We start from the raw sequence: 19,458 nt of genomic DNA, 5'->3' as shown, positions 1-19,458 counted from the left end.
AAAGATTAATGAAAAAAGTGTTTTAAAAAAAGGGAAACATCTAAAACTGAACAAATAAAGCCAATTGTTTCACTCACCCTTTGCAGTGTAATAGTCCCTGAAAAGTCCCTGTGACTGCTTACTGAAAAAGGAGAAGAGCATGAGGAGGGGGAAGAGGGAGAGCACGACAGCCCTGTCACTGTCACTGTGTGTCCAACTCACGGGCCACCTGATCCACCGCAGCCTGTGGAAGAGACGGAGCAACTGAGAGAGAGAGAGGCCAGCTCAGAGCAATGCTAAAGGGGAGGGCGGGGGCAGCTGCAGAGAAAAGTGAAGTGGTGCCGCCATTCCCTGTCACCCGGGAAACCGACGCGCTTTCAAAGGAAATCGGACCAATGGCAAACACCGGCAATTGTGTTCAGACAAAAAGTCACATGACTGCCCCAATACCACTCCCTAAGCACAGAGTGAGAAGGGAGGAGAAAAAAAGTATAGTGTTTGGGGGGGGTGGAGAATGATGAAGACAGGGAAAATAAAGAGAAAGACAAAGAAAAACTGGGAGAAATGAAGAAAAATAAAGTAGACTCTAGCGTTTGAATTTGAGTTGAGTTGCAGAGGCAGGAAACAAATGACCAGGCCCAGCTCCATCCTACTAATGAGTGCACAAACTCATTTCAACCTCATCTTTCCACATTTCCATGTCAGCTGCCCAGCAAGCAGGTCGACTATCCCATTTCTGATTTCGAAGAAGAACATTGCTGAGCAGCACAGTGTGACACTAATGATGCAGCTCTATCTCCAGCTGGCACACTAACAGCACCTATCTACTTCCATATTAGGCCATTTATATAGAGAGTGCAGAAAACATTACTTTCCTTCACCACATTCAACCCATATAGTGTCAACCATCGATGCATAACTGAAATCAAAGTTTCCTCCTCATATCTATTCTTGGAAATGGATCTATTACTTTTAAAGAAATCCTTAGTGCACCAATATGAAGTTCAAAATAATGATACTTCATGATACTAGTAAAAACTGAGTTTGTTATATCATTAAGTGATTTACTAAATCATAGATGTGTTATCTGTTAACTACTGCAGTCTTAGTCAATTTTAAGTGTTGGTTAGGAATCAGATCACAGTGTTTTGATAGATGGGACAACATTTAAAGTTGGGCTGATAACACAAAAAAATTGAAGATCAAGTCTATCATTTGCAGAAGGTGCTGTATTGAATATGTGGACTTATCTTTGAAAGTCAAATTTTCTATTATGAATGTCAATTACATCCTAAACGCGACTTATTTTGGACAGACAGTCCATCACTACTTTTGGTTTCATGTGTCATGATATAATTGTCCAGGGGGTTCAAATTGATAGCAATGAGTTTTCTACTTCACTGAAGATGGTGCAACATGTGTTGATTAAAGGCTCTGACATTTCTCAGGGCAGGACCCAAAGACAGATTCATTTAGAGGAAAACATCACAAAGGGGCCCACCCACTGTTTTCCAAAAGGTTACTGTGGCTTTAGACCCTGAGATGCTGATCCTCATTCGGATCACTTTATAGCTGCCTATAAACAACACCCATTAAACAGAGGAAGCCAGCAGAGCCACACTATCTGTAAAACTCAGCGATGCACAAGCCCTTTTCAGGTTCCTTTTTCAGTTTCAGCAGACTACTGAAGAGAACATGGTATCCAATATTGCATAATCTTGCCAATGTAGTGTCAGGTTAAACTCTTGGGCTGCAGATTAGAGTTGTTTTTCAGATGAACTAGCTAAACATACTTGACTCTGAGTTCATTAAGGTTTTTTTTTTTACCTGCAGCCCAAACAGGGCAAAAAAAAAATAAAACAATTTAACATTTTGTATATGTCCACTGCACAAGACAAAGACTTCAAAATCATAGCCCCTCCGAGTGTGAAGTAGATCATCCTTTTGCTGTGCACACTGGCATCTTCCCAAAGAGGTGAAATAAATTATAGTGAAGCTCTCTGGCATAAATTCCAAACAGAGCAGCATCTAGAAATGTTAGGCAGCAGGTTTATCACTCAGACTGAAATCAGACATCTATCACTTTCTCAGCAATATACAGTACACTTGAACACAATCATCTCCTGCGTAATGCATTGCCTCAGTGTCAGAAAATTACCCTACTTCAGTGGCGGCAGACAGGTCTTGTTCTCAGGAAAGCATTTACCAAGTGAAAAGGGGGCTAAATTACCTCTGCACAGTGTGAATGTGACAGGATAACAAATGAGCCACAGCCAGAGAAGGTAACTGGGCAGACAGCATCCAGAGCACAGGCAGCAAGGACAAGTCTGAAGCTCTGCTATTGATTTAGTTTGTTTTGTTTTTTTCCCCAAACATAACACAGTGTCAATAGATAATTGACACATTCTTGCTTTCGGCTTACTGCAACTTTCTGTGATGCTTTTGATGACACTGAACAAGCAACCAAGAGATTAGATCTAATTAGAAAATGTCAAAAGAAACAGTTAGCTTTTTCCGTTTTTTTTTAACAATACCAGGGTTTTTTATGGTTTGTACCCTATTCATAACGTGAAGTTGTCTGCATTGTTTACTTTCCTACCTAAACCTATAATAGTCTATGTTGTTTCATTTTAATAAAATAAAGGGAAAAAAAACACTTAAACACAGCATGCACTTGATGCTAAAAACCAATGTAATTTGATACTTATATTACATATTAGAAGGCATACATATTGGTTCCCATCAAATGATGGCAAACAAATTTGCAAGAGATGTGAGGATCATAAATTCAGTAAGTTCATCCAATAGCTTTGATGAAGGCAAAATTTAAGTCTCTTAAATTCCAGTTAGAGTTTTTGTGAAGATAATCTATCCCAATGTTCCTGAAAGTCAATACTTTAGTGGAAGGGTGTTGGTGCTGCAATGATTTAGTGTCTGCCAGACCAAGATTGGGGATGTGGGCGTGTGGGATTCTCAGCTGGTGGACGAGTCTTTACATTCTCTGGTGTTGAGCAGCTGGACAGATGAGTCACTGTGTACGGTTTTAATTATATGGAGGAGACAACGAGCTCAAGCAGCTAAACTCTTAACTGTCAACTTTTTGTCCTACTTTCCATTTCATTCCAGACTTGCAAACAGGGTGAGCTGCAAATTTATGATGGGAAAACATGGGACGGAAATACTAAATTAGTATCAACTCCAGTGCTGTGCATGAATCAATTTACTTGCTCAGAAATTCTCAAGAAGTAAAGTTAAATTCTCCTTGATAAATCTTGTGTTTTATATGTACATCAGATCAGTCTGAACGGAAAAAGAGAGAATCTGGTTACAACTTCCAAAACAAAAATAGTGACAATGAGTGAAAGTGAAAACTATCTCTGCCTCATCCTCACTTTCTCCTGAAAATAAAATCCATTATGGGTCCTCCTGATGCTAATCAGATAGGAAAGATTAATTGGTTAAAAAAAAACAAACTAAAAAAAAAGGTTCCATTACATTAAACATGCATGAAATGATTAACACAGACACATGGCAGGGCCATAAAAACCATTTACAACATACCACGATTCACTTTCAGAGAGGTAGGAAAACCAAAGAAATAGGAAGAAAACAACTCTATTAAAATAAAAGGAAGGAGGAAAGAAACCATACAAACAGAATAAGAGGAAGTTTAACAAACATGATTGGGAAGAAGCAAATATGCAAACCAAAAAAACTGTAAAAAAAAAAACAGTCAATGACTCGTAAACATGGGAAAGTGATAAACATAAAGCCTTTTTGTGTATGAGCAACGAGAACACTTGTGGTTAGATAACTAGGAAAAGTTTATAATAACAAATCTAACTCGTGAGAAAGAGTTTCTTTTTTTAACAAACACCTAAAGCAATAAGCAAACACAAATGAACATTTCAATAATGTTTAAATCTATAACATAAATAAAAAAAAGCTCAACAATAATGGCATTAAAGTTTCATAGTCCACTAACAGATGAAATTGGATCTGTAAACTGACTATTTATTTGATATATGTTACAGCATCTATTTAGTAAGCACAACAACAAAGGTTTTCTCTATCACTAAATAAACGGTCTTCTCTGATTTAAATGAAAATGCAAATGTGTTAACTCAGTTACACTGAGAAATGCTGAGCACAAACACAGCAGTTGAGATGATGCTTAGTATTTATGATGTTGTGAGTGTACTGTTTAATTTATTATTACTGGGATTTTTCTGTTTTTGTTTTGTTTGTTTATATTCAACGTGTTATTAATATTGGACATTGCCCGAGCTGAGTTTACTGAGCACGGTTTAAATGACTTTTACACATATTTTGACGTAAAAGCAAAAATCGGTATTAACTCTGAACCACGCAGGCAGCGGGAAAAACTGCTGGAAAGTAAAAATGACGAAGGAGGCAGAAATTTACTGACTTTGTCTGTAACTTTGAGCCAAACAAAAGTTAGTTACACAACAAGTTGAGAGGGAGAAGTTTGGAGGTCCGGCTCGTCTTTAGCTCGGCTTCACCGTGCAGGTGCACCGACATTTCTGCCGCCACTTGTTGCATCCTGTCTCGGTGTCTAAAAGCATTTCCGTTTCACATCATTACAATAAAACAAAACAAGCAAAACACCAACTGAGAACAACTTACAGGACATTTAGAGGACGATGTCGGTCCAAGGGACAACCGACGGAGTAAGTCGATCCTGTCCGTGGGCGAAAGTCCGCTGGTGTGGAGCCATCCCGGAAACAGAAGCATTACAACATCCGGCCAGCGGTTTCAAATTAAAGGAGTTATTTAATTATGTTCGAGGGGGAAAAAAAATAAGTAAATAGGAGTAAAATATCTTATGAGATAATTTTCAGGAAATTTGAAATATGCGCATCTTAGACAAGATGCTGGAGGAAACTGCACTTGATAACTGTTAGTGAGCCCCACACACAGCCGATTAGAGATGCTGACATGGGAATTAGGTCCTTATCTATTTTCATTTAAAGAAAAAAATAATCCCATTTTGCAGGAATTGAGAAAGCCCCAGTCTCATGGAGATGGTAGCAAAACAGGCAGTTTAATAGGCTGATATTTTAGAGAAGAGTTCACTTGCAAGCAGCAGAAAAATTACACTGGACTAATCTCCTGGATTATGTGGCTATGTAACTAAGGAACCACTGTAGAAGCAATTGGCTTCCAAAAAGTCCAAAATCTCCCCCCTTATTTCCCAACTCCGTGTTATTTCACCAGAGAACTTAACATTATCATTTCTGACAAAATGCTAGTATGACGCAGTGGATGCTAAGTTGTTGCAACACCTGGTTGGGTCATGAGTGCGTGGAATTGTTGGAGGGGAAAGATTATAATTGTCTGTCGTAACTAATTTATTTCCTCAAGCAGTCGTCAACAAAAGATTATCTCTGCAAAGTCTGCCAAGACGGAAAGTGCAAAATACGATAATTTTCTGGAACAACAATATATAAATTGCAATATATACGATACAATAGCCTATTTTCTGTGAATGTTGCTGCAATATTTACTTTTCTGGGCCAAACATTCCTTCCACTATAAGATCTTATTTGGTTATTTGTGGCTTTGACAACCAATGAAAATTAAAATACATTTTATATTTTTTCCACAAATTGCAATCACTACAATAAAGCAAGAGTTTCTGAAGAAGACACAAATGAAAAAGAATCACAAAGCAGCAAAACACACAACAGCTGTTCTTGGCGCTCATCTGTTGGAATAGATTATTAAACACTCATTATTAAGCCGTGAACTTTCTCTAAAAGCATGCCAAGACACAGCGATCAAAAATTGATGTATGCAGTATTTGTAGGTTGTTCCAGTCCCGCTGAATTTATCCTCTTCCTTTTGAATAACAGGTAATCCCCAGTGCCTCTGGATGCTCTAATGCATGATCTTGAAACAGAATGAGCAAAAAAAATGCAGCTTTGGCTGTCAATTATCAATTCAATGTTGCAAAAGAATGAGTGAGAGGAGAGCCTTAAGGTGTTGTTGCTGATATAACCTTTTCCTTGCATGATAGTGCTTGTACTCTGTATATCCATTTGTTATCTTATGATGTACTTGGCCACATGAAAAGAAAACCAGCATCGATAGAAGAACTTTTGCATAACAGGAACTGTATATTGTACTGTATATTGACTCGTCATGAAAATATATAACTTCTGTGTCACAAAGAATATGTAACCTGAACAGGAAAGCTAAAAACATGAAAGCATAATTGTGAGCCATTGTTTTCCGTTTGTATATTATTATAGACTGTGTGTCTGCCTTTGGTTATAAAGGTGTCAAGATAAAATGAGTTATGCAGTCCAAACATGTGGCAGTGAAAGGAATGTTCCTTCCGGCAGGATCCTGTGGTTTTACCTGTACTGTACAAACAACCTCTACTGGGCCTGTCTGAACTCATTCTCAAAGTATTTTCAGTTACAGCGTGTCCCACATGAAGTTAGTCATATTGTCATCAGATAATAAAATTTAAATGTATTCTTTTAAATGATAAAGTTAATTTGGTGTGTTGTTTGTCACTAAGTGTTTCTCTGTAATTTATTCCCTACCTGTTTTATAGATAAGGGTGCATGTAGATGCAGTGGTACTGTATATAATTACATTATTCTGCAAACTTCCTGTCTCTAACATATTTGAAGGCATCTTTTAGGGAAATGGTTGAAGCTCAACGAACATGACATGAAAATTAATTTCATTGAATTCGTTCTATCCTTCTATCGCTTTTCCGTTGGCAGAGGGTTTTGGAGCCAATCTCAGCTCACCCTGGGCAGGTCACCAGTCCATCACAGGGCCAACACACAGAGACAGACAGAGACCGACAACCACTCAAACTCACACTCAGACCTACAGACCATTTAGAGTCACCAATCAACCCAAACATGATGTCTTTGGATGGTGGGAGGAAACCAGAGTACCCAGAGGAGACGCAGGCAAGCATGGGGAGAACATGCAAACTCTGCACAGAAAGGCCCCAGGCAGGGAACCAAACCTGTGACCTTCTTACTGTGGGGAAACAGTTCTATCCACTTCATCGCCGAGGTGCCCTTTTATTGACTCATATCAACTATATCTTGTATATTTTCTATAAAATATACAATATGCAATATACAAATATATTTCATGTATGTTTTACTGTTATTTGCAGAATCTGCTGGCAGTTTTGTCCATGTTATTGTATTAAAAGTGTCAATTTCTTTGTTTCCCCTTGTATGATTGCTTGTATATTGGTGAGTGACAGGAATCATTTGTATTATTTATTTATTTATTTATTTATTTACTATTTATTTGTCTTAATGATATGAGTCACCTGCTTTTTGTAAACATCATTAGGAAAAAGGTTTTACATAGCAATGTTATAATGCAGCGTATTGAGTGTATGTGTAGTGTTTTTTTCTTTGACTTTGATGAAAGAGGTAATATCCACAAACTCTTGACTTTTCTAACCACAACGGGATTTTTTTTTTCTCAAATCAGATAAACTGTTATAGATGGATGCTTTTGAGAAGAACCTGTTGTCTCACTACATATCAGACATGTAAAAGGAAATTATTCTTCTTTGCAATCCAGTTTTCAGCTTTTCTCATAATATTTACTATCTAAAATCAGTAGATAAACTCTAGGCCCCCCGTCTTAGTTACATTATCTCATGATAACCAGATTAGGCCCTCACCAGATGTGAGAATACTGTAATACCTTTCAGAGGAATTACAGAGAGAAAGAAGGTGGATACGATCCTACTTTCCCACCACAAAAGGCCTCACTTTTCATTCCTTTCTCTTCCATTTGTGTCTTAAGACATAATAGCTACAATGTGATGAGAGTACGGCTGAAAACACCCGAGAGGGATTGAAGGAGAGGGACAGTCTTGCAGATGGAGCAGCCATGTGCAGTAGGGTAAAGTTTCTGCAAGTAAAGACATACAACAATGTGGTTTCATAAGAGCTGTGAAATGATCGTGGGGCTATGCATGCTTACACGTATAGACATATATACATTCCTGTGTCTGACACGTATACATCTCTTAGTTCAACACTGTAGTGTAGCATTGACAGAACTCTTGAAGCTCAACTGCAGTCTATGCTTTGACATTCCTTTATTTACATCTTTTTCTTTGGACTCAAGTGGTATATGGTTGACAGAAATTTGGGAAGTGATCTCAGATGTTTGTCTGTGTGTGCCCAAGTATTCATACATAACAGCGGGCAGGTTTGGAAATGTCAGCCTGCTGGTAGCGGTTCACCTGAAATGGAATTTGTGGAATTGATGAGACAACTATGAAACAAACCACTTCTCTAAATTTTACACACCCTGATGAACTGTTAGGGTGGTAAATGTCACTGCATTTTTCTGCTTCATCTACTACAACACTGTTGGGACATCACTCTCTGATCACATATAAAACATATAATGTATATTCAATGGACAATTAAATTGCATAACTCTCGAAAAAAAAATAGGACCCGTCAGAGTTAGAACATATAATTAAGAGTGTGCAAATCCAAAGCTTGCATGTTTCATGTTTGTGTATGTATAATGTGAATCACTGATGTAGGTCCACTGATGTGGACAATGAAATAATTGAAGCTTGTTAAAATGCGGGGTGGGGGGTTGAGGGGATGTTTGCCAAATGAGGATGAAATTCTAATTTTCATTAGGTAAATTTAACCTTCAAGACAAGTTGAGATGACCCTTAATTGCTCCCTCAAAGAGTGAAGAACTTCCAATACAGCAGCTCAATACACAAAGATAGAAAGCAAAAACAGAAGATAATTAAAAAGAAGATAGATATAAGAAATAGGGAATAGGGATAGGATAATATAAAAAATATTTGCAATACACAGATAAGTATATATCAAGGTTGCGCCGATAAATATATACTCTGCAGTTTTAGTTCTGTCTACATATGCAGTACCTGTCAAAAGTTTGGATACATTTGTGCTGGAGCTAGCTGAAGGAGGTTACAATCAGATCAGTACACAAAGTCAATGATGCAGCTGCAGGGGGTCTAGCTCCGAGCTCACCAGGTTGTTCAAGATTGCCTTCTCCATAGTCTTCATCAGGTGAGAGGTGAAGGCCACAGGTCTGAAGTGGTTAGGCTCCCTGGAGTGCAGAGTCTTCAGAAGTCTTTAACAAGTCTGAGACCCTCTCCAGGCTCAGGCCGTTAGGTTGAAGATGTGTAGGAGCATGTGACAGAGCTGGTCTGCACACTCCTTCAGGAGTCTGAGGTTGATGATGCTCAGATGTAGTGTCCAGGGTGCAAGCTGGGCTCTGCTCCCCTTGGTGGAGGAGGGGTAAGGAGCAGGAAGAAATCTGTAACAAAAGCTGATTCAATTCAATTGCCCACTCACCACCTCCAGCTACAGAATCCCTCCCAGGACCCCTGCTGTGGCCTGAGATGATCTTCAGGACTCTCCAGACTCCCCTGGAATTGTTGTTTTGAAGATGCCTCTCAATCTTCACTCTGTAGTGTATCTTTCCCTCTGACTTTCTACTTTCAGCGCACTATGTAGCTCATCCTGGTCCCCTGACCCTCCACTTCACTACCAACAGAATGTAATTTACATTTACATTCTATTAAACCAGCATCCCAGTATTAATGAAAGAAAACCAAAATAATCCTAAATTGTTTGATATTTAATTGTGTCAAATGCAAGAAAAAACAAATAATAATTAATCTTAATAAAATATTTCAACCTGAGAAATATGAATGTGAGATTAATTACACCCCACGTAAATTTTTCTCTAACTAAACGTCAACTCAGAAGCATTAAAGGAATTATCCTAGCAAATCCAGTACTACTCTGTCAGTCATCTTATTTAGACAGTTATTCATACTAAAGGATGGCGATAGCACCAATGGGACTGCTTTCAATAATCCTCTTTGAACAAAGAAGAGATAAAGTCTTATGGCAAAAATACAGGTAATCCCAACACAACGCAAAATATCGTGCAGGTAAACTTCCAAGCATATTCCTCTCAATTGGCCTACTTGCTGACCCTTTCCGTTTTCCGTGGTCCAGCACAGTCACACAATAATAACACTCCTCCTTTGCAGGGCAGCAAAAACATCAGCCTATTGTGGTGTCAGTCTGGGGGTGAGCTCCCTCTGTTGGGTTGGAGCATGTGGTGCTGGTGATATTTCTGTAAAGCTGCCATTGCTGTGTGAGGACGAATGAGACAAAGTCTGTTCCGAAGTTCAGATATCTGACGTGTGCGAAAGTGCTTGTTCCCAGACAGCACACTGGATGAGTCCATCTTTACGCTGAAAGACAGGAAACCTTTCTTTAAAAGGTAAAAAAAAAATAATTCATACATCATTTATTCAAACTACAGTTAAGAGATGTATTTCAGTCTAAAAGTATATTTTCCCCAAATTGCAAAAATGTTTTTCAGCACTTATCTGATAACTACCCCCAGACCTCTCTCAGTTAATTCTCCATTACAATCGGGTCATTTAATAACTTAAAATCTATTACATATAAGTCCCACATTTGGGAAACATATTCATAAAAGTTTGAAAACAAATTCACTGTACATATGCATCTATATATTTATTTAAACTTTAATAGTGATTATATATATAATGCCATACCGTGAATCCACAAGATCTTTACCCACAACACTTGTTGGTGGCTGGCAGGGTATGTGTGCAGGGTGGGGTAACAAAGGCACATTGGTTCCGGTCACATGCTTGACCTCCTGGTTTGCGTCTCCTGCTGTTGTACCTGTCTCGTTGGAACAGCCTACTCTGGATAAGTGGTCAGATTTGGCCAGGTTGAGCCGAAGCCTCCGTGCACGAATCCCTTGTTGGATCTGACTACGAGAAGCTACTGTGGCACTGGCAGGAGGAGAAGGGGACAGCGTGGTGTTTTTGCACAGGTACAGTTGAGCCATGTCAGGGGATAAGGCTTCTCTCTGGTACAGGTCTGAAAGCAAAATCATGATAAATGGAGTCAGGAGTTGCCATACATTCTTGTTTTGTCTTGTTATGTCTTGTTTGTCTTGTTCTGTCTGTTTTTGGTTTGGTTGTCGAGAATAACACTTTAATAGTGAATGTCGCTGACTCACTGATTGACGAACAGACTGACCTACTGACAGACTGTTCGTCATTCCATTGGTTGTCCAACTGCCATGGAACTGTATTTTTCCCATTTGTTGTTCTTTCAAAATAAATTAGCACTCACAATTTCTATTAGGGACTGTAAATTTTGTCAGGATTTTAGTAGCAGACTAGCAACTTGTCAAAGGCTTGAAAGTAAAATTTGTGGTCTGCATTTCAATCACTGTATCATACTTGTCTGTTGTCTAGCAACAGAAACAGAAAATGTGTAAATGAAGACAACCTTTATTAAAATACATATATGTATATACGAGAGCAGAGAATAGCAGAAAAGATACAAAACAGATAAGGCACTGACACTAGGCAGAATGCCCACGAGGCTGTCTAGCCATACATTTTGACATAGCTTTGTTAACTTATAATAGCTTCTATTGTGGAAAGGCTTAGGTTTTTTATTCACTTATAGGAAACATACTTTTAAGAGCAACAGAAGACAACCATTCAATAAGTAGTCACCTGGAGAAAGGGACTTGAACGAGGAATCTGGTGAGACATTGCCAAGGCTGTCACTGTGCTGTTCCTCTTCATGTTCTTCATCACCACTGTCATTCCTGGCATGCTCAAAACTTTCCTCTTCATCATTTCCCTCGTCTTCTTCATTTCTGTGCTGGATGACTAAGACCTGTGGTAATCTTTCTGTTTCTATGGCCTGGAGACGCCTATAAAGAGCAGTATAATTATGTTGGTTGGTTGTTGTACAGGGTTTTAGCTGTCAATGTGTCATTGCAAGATGGAGGTTAAGAATCGGCCCTCATTTAGCTGTGGAAGTACTTAGTACCTGCTGTGCTTCTCCCTCCAAGCTCTAAGCTCAGCAAACACATCACTGCATTCTCTAGCATCAGGCTCCTCAAGGTCGTACGTGTGCTCTGGTACGTGGATACGAACGTCACGGGGTGAGAAAACAGACCTGATGGGTGCCGTCTAAGAGACAGAGGAGAAGGAGCATGAACATGATGATAGGAAAGGAAGCTCCAAGACATAACAGAAGAATAGAGTCTTAAGAAATGAGTACATCAATTATGGATGTGCACCTGTGCACTGGCCAAACACAACAGGGGCAGACTGCACAATAGGGAAGAGGAAAACAGAGAGTGACAGCAGTGGTGTTTGTGTTGGATAGGGCCCCATCTGTCAAGTCTCTCTAACACTGCTGCATCCCTCACATATCTCAATACCTTGTGTCCTCCTACCACTGTGTTAGTCCTCTCAGGTTTCTGCTCTTGTGCTAATGATTAACTCCTACTGTTTATACCGACATTATATTAAAGAGATGAGCTGCTGGTGCCAGACAGCTATAACAGCCTGCCAAGTCCAGAGGGTTTGCTCTTTTCTGTGAACACTTAATGCTCTTAATACACAATTTTATGGATTTCTTCATGGCATTTAAGAACATCTGTTGTTGCAACACAAACCACATACCCTCAGCTTCTCATGTCTCGCTCGAATAGCTTGGATTGGGTTTCCACAGAATAGGATCTTACCAGCTCCTTTGAAATTAACAGACAAGAGGGATGTTAGAAAATCAGTAAAAAAAAAAAAGAGTCCTCTTGGTGGCACTGTTGAGTAAAGACTGCTTTTGAGTCTTTACCGTGAGTCATGAGGCTGGTTTCTGCCTCTACTGCTGAGAGCTCCTTGTCTGCAGAACAAGGTCTGGATCCAGGGGGGGATAAGACTCCTAGTTTGGTTGTTAACATGACTCTGGAGCCAGTGTGTGGTCTGGAACCCGCTGACAAGAGTGGCCAGACACAAGACTGGCTGGATGCAGGGCGCCTGGCTGAGTAAGGTCTGCTATAAGGACACCCACTGTGTGATGTCTCCTCTGCAAAGACACAAGTGAGTGGCCTATTAAATGCATTGTTGTATTTAACTGGTCTGCATCACTCACTTAGAAAAACAATTACATACACACACCATCTTCAGTAGCGCTGTGAGAGGGGTTGCGGTCTCTGATGGAGTTTCGGAGCATGGCCCAGTCTTCTCCCATGGTGCTGTTGCAGCTCAGCCTGTCCTCCTCTACCCTCACATCGTCTAGGTAACATAGCTGAGGGACCAACTCCCTCACTGTGGCCCGATAGCTATAGTCTGCACTCTGGGTAGCATAAGACAGAGAGAAGAGTGAAATGTGAAGGAAAGACAGTTCTGTGAAGGGGCAAATTTCAAGCATCTGCATAGCTGACTGGTCCCACTTCTAATGTAGGTGCAGAAGTTGCAGAAACTGAAGTATTCCGGAGGGTGGATGCTCACCACCCTCCATATTTTTATTTTTATTTTTTTTTTTAATTTCAGATTAATGTGGATAGCAGTGACTGACTAATGTATGAAAATAATAGTAATGCATATATTTGTAGTATGGCCATGAAGAGGTTTAATATGACAAAATCATATCTAAGATTGATACTCATGACACCACACACTCACAAAATACATAATTGACTAATTTAATAAACTACTGAGCTCTGTGCTTGATATTGACTGATCTATTTAATGATATCTTTGGTAAGATACATGGCTCCAAATAATGGAATCATTGCAGTTCTAATCTAAATTAGATTCCATTATACCTTGAGTGCTCTGTGATTTGGCTATACTAAATAATGCATAATATTACAGTATGGGGGGTATGACCAACACAAGACAACGATCCAGGATAACATGTAAAGGAGATGTCAGGTGACTCTTATGTTATCATTTTGATGTTATAAATATTGGAGTATATAGTCAACCAAGCCATTGCTATGTTAGTAGTCCAAACATACAGTTTACAGACAGTTACTCGTATCATATCAAGATATTGCTTTTTGGTCATCTTCATGATATATCTACTTATTTTTTTCCTCCTTTGTCTTTTATTTATTGATGAAACCTAACTTTAAGCAATGAAGGAAGGAGCAGGTTAACAACTAGTGCTACTTAACTCCACAGTGGGCACTTTGCAGTGAAGTCTGGTCTTTTATCACTAAGCAGAAAGGACAGAGAGGGAGAGGGAGAATCCAGTAACTCACTGAGCCACTGAGTGATCAAATTAGAGCATGGCACTCCTGTCCTTCACCAAACCACACAGATGCAGTGAATGGAAAAAGGGAGTGAGTGGCTAGCAAGGAGGAAATGAAAGAGAAAGGAGGAGTGAATGAGGATTGAGTGAGAGGAAGTAAGCAGATGTGTGTATGTGTGTGGTGGGGCAAGAGGAGTGATAGTTTGGAAAGCGAGCAAACCCAAGACCCCCTCAGTCACTACAAAGCAAAGGCCTAATGCATATTCAGCTCAGCATCTCCCTTCATTGCCCTAGTTTGCTAATTAATGCTCGGCTGGTGGGTGTAAATAAATACATTCACAGTGGCCCAAAAAAAATAAAAGCACACTGTGTCTCAAATCCATGGAAGGCACAAATGCAGCTTCTACGCTGTATGTTAGTGAATTAGCCCATGATGGGCTTCTTTGTGAACTGGGCATTTATAAGATCATAACAATATATTAAACAGTTTCCAATTACATCCCATTTACACGGTAAAGTATAAATAAAGCAGTAAACCTAATACATTGTGTTTCCACAGAAGAGTGTGACACTTATGTGACTTTTATACAGAGTAGTGAGATTGCATGGATACCTTCATGTTTTAGCACAGGCTAATTACATTTCAGCCATTATCAGACAAAGCCATGATGGCTAACAATGCGGATGCGGGAAGGACACACAACTAACTGAATGATACCTACAACAGAACCGCAAGTTGCATTTGCAAGTTGGCTTTTACAACATCAACTGAATACAACACTTCCTTTTCAGGAACTCTGCCCAACTTGCTCAAGAGTTTATTTGCCTCGCAACTGCTCTCTGTTTTTCGTTCTAGCCTTTGTCAAATTGATTCTAACCCTTACACTACATCATATAGGTTATTTCAAGTTGCAAATTGCACTTTCTTAATATTTTAATTATAATTATAATCTGGATCCACGTGGAAGCACATAGGAACATAAACTTCTGCAATCGCATGTTCTTGTGTCCTTATTCTTTCATTATCACCCTTGTATGATGCTGGTAAGTTCAGTGTAGATACATGACCTTTTGTGGCTAATTAAATTTTTTCCTGATCTCTAATTCTAAGAATCTCATCTTTTCAAATGTCTTTGATGACCATGAAAGACAGCCTGAAAGGGGAAGACAAAAGAGTAATTAAATCATGTGGATTACCTCATTCAAACAAAATGCTTTTTAACAGGTGTTTCATTTAGTGTTATGTAGAAAATGAGCAGAACATTACCTGAATGGCAGTGTGCTTTGGGCACACACACACAGGATTTCCTTCCAAAGTGAGTCTCTGGAGATTGGCACACAACCCCAGATACTGGATCTGGACTAAGTCATCCACATCATTTCCTTCAAGATCTAAAACCTGCAGGTTCTCCAGCATCGCAAGTGGACTCAAGTCTGACAAACTGTTATAAGCCACATACAACTCCTTATAGCAGGGTGGTTTTTCATAAACAAGAGAGGGAGAGAGAGAGAGAGAGAGATTGATCTGATTAGACAATTAGAAACCTTAGCATGCATGAAATGTATTATACAGTAAGAAAGGAACATTTCAGATACACACTCAGCCCAAGAGTCAGAGAGACACATATGAAACCATACAGCCTGGCATCTGAAGATCACAACACCTGTGGTCACTAACCAACATTCAGTATAACATTACTTTAAAAAATTCAGTATTTTCTATTTAGAAGTGAGAATGGAATGTAGTATTGTTACAGTAGATTGTCACCAGTGCAATTCAACTAGTGAATACTACATGAAAGTTATGAAACAAATTTAAAAACCTTGGCAAGTCAAGTTTTTTTTCTTTCAATGGTTTGCCAGATTATTGGATTGTCTCTCCAGAGAGCCCTTTGTAATTTATAATGTATACCTTTAGAGAGGAAATAGTAGTGATGCCATCTAGGTCCCGTAAGCAGCAATGAGACATCCATAGCACCTGCAGGTGGGAGAGGGTGGTTCCCAGGTCTCTAAGGAGATAAAACAGAATATATTTGATTTAGAAGCAAGGAATGGAGTTACGCAAGAATGTGAATTATGACAAAGATCATCAAGTCCCTTAGACACTGAAGTTAAAAGCTCCTTCCTCTTCCTCAACACGCAGGCCTCTCTTCTGCCTCCCACTTGTCTCTCCACACGGTCCTGCTCTGATCCTTCCAGCAGAGGCTTATTCACAGTATCTACAATACTGTCACACCCTGTCCACTACAGCTCCCTCAGCCCAGAGCAGGAAATGCTATCAGAGGCAGTGCATGTCCGGCTGGCTCTGCTCTGCTACTCTCAGGGTGGAGCAGACAGCTCCCTATCTTTCTATTGTACTCTTGTATCCCTCAGCAGCCTCTTGAATAACAATTCTCCACCTGTCCTGTTATGAGGACACTTCAGTTTGTGCATTTGTGTGTGTCATCCTGGACGTCATTGCTTATCTTCTGTCTGAGTTTGGTTACACTGCTCGGGCTGAAATCAAAGTGGAAACTGCATATTTCCTGTCATTTTCTGTGGCTGTCCAAATGGGTGAATCTGAAATCTGATATGCCACAAACTCCTCTGTGCCTTATTGTGAGGCAGGTGGGTGAACCTGTTCTCCATGTGTATGCCTAAAACATACAACATAGAAAATCTGTTGGCTTTAGGTCTACAAGCTTCAACACCTACCCTCTATACAGGAACAATTAATTACATGTAAGTGCCTGTTGGAAACCTTGGCTGGAGCTGAGCAGAGGTCCACACCTGCATGCCAACTGCACTGCACTTTCAGATCTGGCTTTCTGCTTCAAAGCATTTCCCTTTTTATTGCTTCCATTGCCTCTCGCTAAAAAGTGTCTTGTAGCACATATGTGACCAGTGTAAAGCATGACAATAATCCCCACTGGTCATCCCTGCTCATGGTCAAGTTAAAGTTCTGCTGGAGTCTGCTGGACTTGGACAAGCTTGTTTCATTTCTAAATATAAACTATGAATAAAATAGGTCAAAATGTAAAGAGAAGGAAACATACAGTAATAGTACAAATTCAGAGTTGTTAAATTTGTGATTTTACTTTTGGTTTTGAGATTTGCATCCACTGTATTTGTAATGTTCTGTGACCAAATGTTGACATAGTATGAGTGTGTTTGATGTGTGGTCAAGAGAACACATAGCAAGAACTAGGAAAATTACAAGACAATATTGATATTACACAACATACACCTACCTTACTGACATAATCAAGCTGTTATTCATTCTCAGCTGCACAAGGTTGGGCAAGAAGACACCTAGAAGATCATCAGATAAACAAAAACATCGTTCTCTACTTCATGTCATTATGGGGTGACTAGGTATCCACAGACAACACTCTCCCATACCTCCGCTTGTTGTGTAATGTAGGATTTTCTAAGGGCATAATCAAGAAGTTCCTCCACCAATATAAGTTCATTCTTGTCCTTAGGTTAGCACACCTGACAGGAAATCCAGCATGGCAGCATAATGTGCACTCGAACAATTTGTCTAGTTCTGCTTCGTGATTATCTTTTGTGTTTTTCAAACATCTGTCATAAATGATTGATGCATTTAAAATATAACTGAAGTCACTGAGTGTGTGGTCATGTTTGTGTAAAATACAGTGGGGAAAAAACTAACTCAATGTCGAACAATGAGCTGTGCAATAAAGTTTGAAGTAGTAAGCCTTGATTAATATTGAAGAACTTGCTTTATTGGACATCTTACCGAAGTTACCCAATGTGTTTTGTTGTGTGTCTACGCAGATCTCTAGTGAGGTCACATTAGAGAGGTCCCGAGTTCCACACAGCAACTCCTGTAAAAAATCATCAGTAAAAAAGCTGGCCTCTGATTAGCATCATGAACTTGAATTTGCCTTTTTCTATCTCCGTTTGATTTTCTGTATTTACCTACAACATACACTTGTAAATTTAATCTAATAAATTATTTGAAGGCTGTGGTGTGAAATTGTTCTGTCCACCCAGCATTCTGCACAGGCTGTACAGCCCGAATATTCTCATTATAATACAGTAAATATTAAAATGCCACCACGCTGAAAGGTCAAATATTATCTCTCAGCTCAAGCTTTCAAAGGTATCAAGTTGTGATTAAGCACCTAGACTAACAACGTGAATGAAAGAAAAGAGAAGAGAGGATGGTGGATCAGTGGGATGAAGTTCTTAGGGAACTTTTAAAAACTTACCAGCCTCTCTGGAGAGAGGCTAAGCTCCACCGCTGTGTCTGAGTCCTCGCAGGTTTTTGAGGTAGGAGTTGGATTGACAAATCCTGATCCACTAAGCTCAGTCACAAGGACCCGAGCTGTACCGGGCCGGATCACCTGAGGCATGGACCCACGACAGCAGCTCATCTCTCTACCTGAGCGAAACAATGGATGTAACTAAACAACATGGTTTATGACTGCTTTGATGAGATACGTAGTCGTTATTCATCGAGACGGCTCGTCTAACTAGCATACAATAAGCAAACAAACTAGCGTTACCTGCTTTGGACAAATTGTAGCGTATTAAGGGAGGGACGTCAACGAATATTCCACTATGAGCTAGAAATGACAAAGAAATTTACTTCTAACAAAATAATAGATAGGAGTTTTACCTGTTGCAGGAAACTGTAGTTTAGAGGGATGGTCAACACATTTTAAAAGCACTTCGCCTACAGGCAAAAGTTTGCTTGACAACCACAGACGACTTCCTGGATACGGCCTCGAGAGACCCATGGCTCTCTGGGTAATGTAGTTCAAATTTATCACAGGTGGCGTTGAAAATACGCCTTTCACTGGGAACATTAAGGAAAATACACACAGCAGTTAACAACTAACAGGACTATTATCCCATAATAGCCCTGTTATCAAAGAATTTGAATTTGTTCAGCTCAGTTTCTCCCACAACATCCCTCCAATTCGACTCCGTTTCAAAGCCACCCAAGGTGGTCTGCTGCTGCCTTCAAATGCTTCGGTGCAAGCTTTGATTTTGGAAAACATGTGCTTCCAAATCAACGTTGTCTGAATTATTCATTTCAGTGGGTGAAACATTTTTATCACAGTTTACCAGGTGTCTGTTTGTCTAGTTTACACAGAAGAAATACTGTTGATGCAGGGTCAGGTTTAATACTAATTAAAAAATATCTATATGAGGACAGTAATTATTGGCAAATATTTGATAATTTGGGATTGTAACAGCATGAGTTCGTTTTGTAGTGTTTCACTTATACGGATATGTTGGGTTTTTTTGTTTTGTTTTGTTGTTTTGGTATGACGGTTCTTCAGATTTCTGATGCTTACATGTCGTAATAAGTGACTGTTTTAAACAA

General features: G+C 39.5%; 1 protein-coding gene across 1 annotated transcript; it reads right to left on the bottom strand.

The window, feature by feature from the left end:
• Positions 1-8,119: 8,119 nt before the first annotated feature.
• Positions 8,120-18,812, bottom strand: lrrc56 (leucine rich repeat containing 56). Its single transcript, XM_029523147.1, has 13 exons — positions 18,745-18,812; positions 18,335-18,507; positions 17,860-17,947; positions 17,348-17,408; positions 16,030-16,126; positions 15,385-15,582; positions 13,037-13,214; positions 12,714-12,944; positions 12,545-12,612; positions 11,904-12,046; positions 11,582-11,784; positions 10,598-10,931; positions 8,120-10,267 (listed from the first exon to the last, which is right to left on the bottom strand). Exons 2-13 carry the CDS (start codon positions 18,497-18,499, stop codon positions 10,090-10,092), a joined length of 1,944 nt encoding a protein of 647 aa, XP_029379007.1. The 5' UTR covers positions 18,500-18,507; positions 18,745-18,812; the 3' UTR covers positions 8,120-10,089.
• Between the last annotated feature and the right edge of the window lie 646 nt (positions 18,813-19,458).

This window comes from Echeneis naucrates, chromosome 16, assembly GCF_900963305.1.
Source record: "Echeneis naucrates chromosome 16, fEcheNa1.1, whole genome shotgun sequence".
NCBI lineage: Eukaryota > Metazoa > Chordata > Actinopteri > Carangiformes > Echeneidae > Echeneis > Echeneis naucrates.
This window is presented reverse-complemented; position numbering and strand designations above follow the sequence as displayed.

Excerpts from the sequence above, each read along its gene's own strand:
- lrrc56 (XM_029523147.1), bottom strand. The coding sequence starts at position 18,499 with ATGAGCTGCTGTCGTGGGTCCATGCCTCAGGTGATCCGGCCCGGTACA. Across the intron at positions 17,948-18,334 it reads GCCTCTCTCCAGAGAGGCTG|GAGTTGCTGTGTGGAACTCG; the intron begins GTAAGTTTTTAA and ends GATTTTTTACAG. Across the intron at positions 17,409-17,859 it reads AAACACATTGGGTAACTTCG|GTGTCTTCTTGCCCAACCTT; the intron begins GTAAGATGTCCA and ends ATGATCTTCTAG.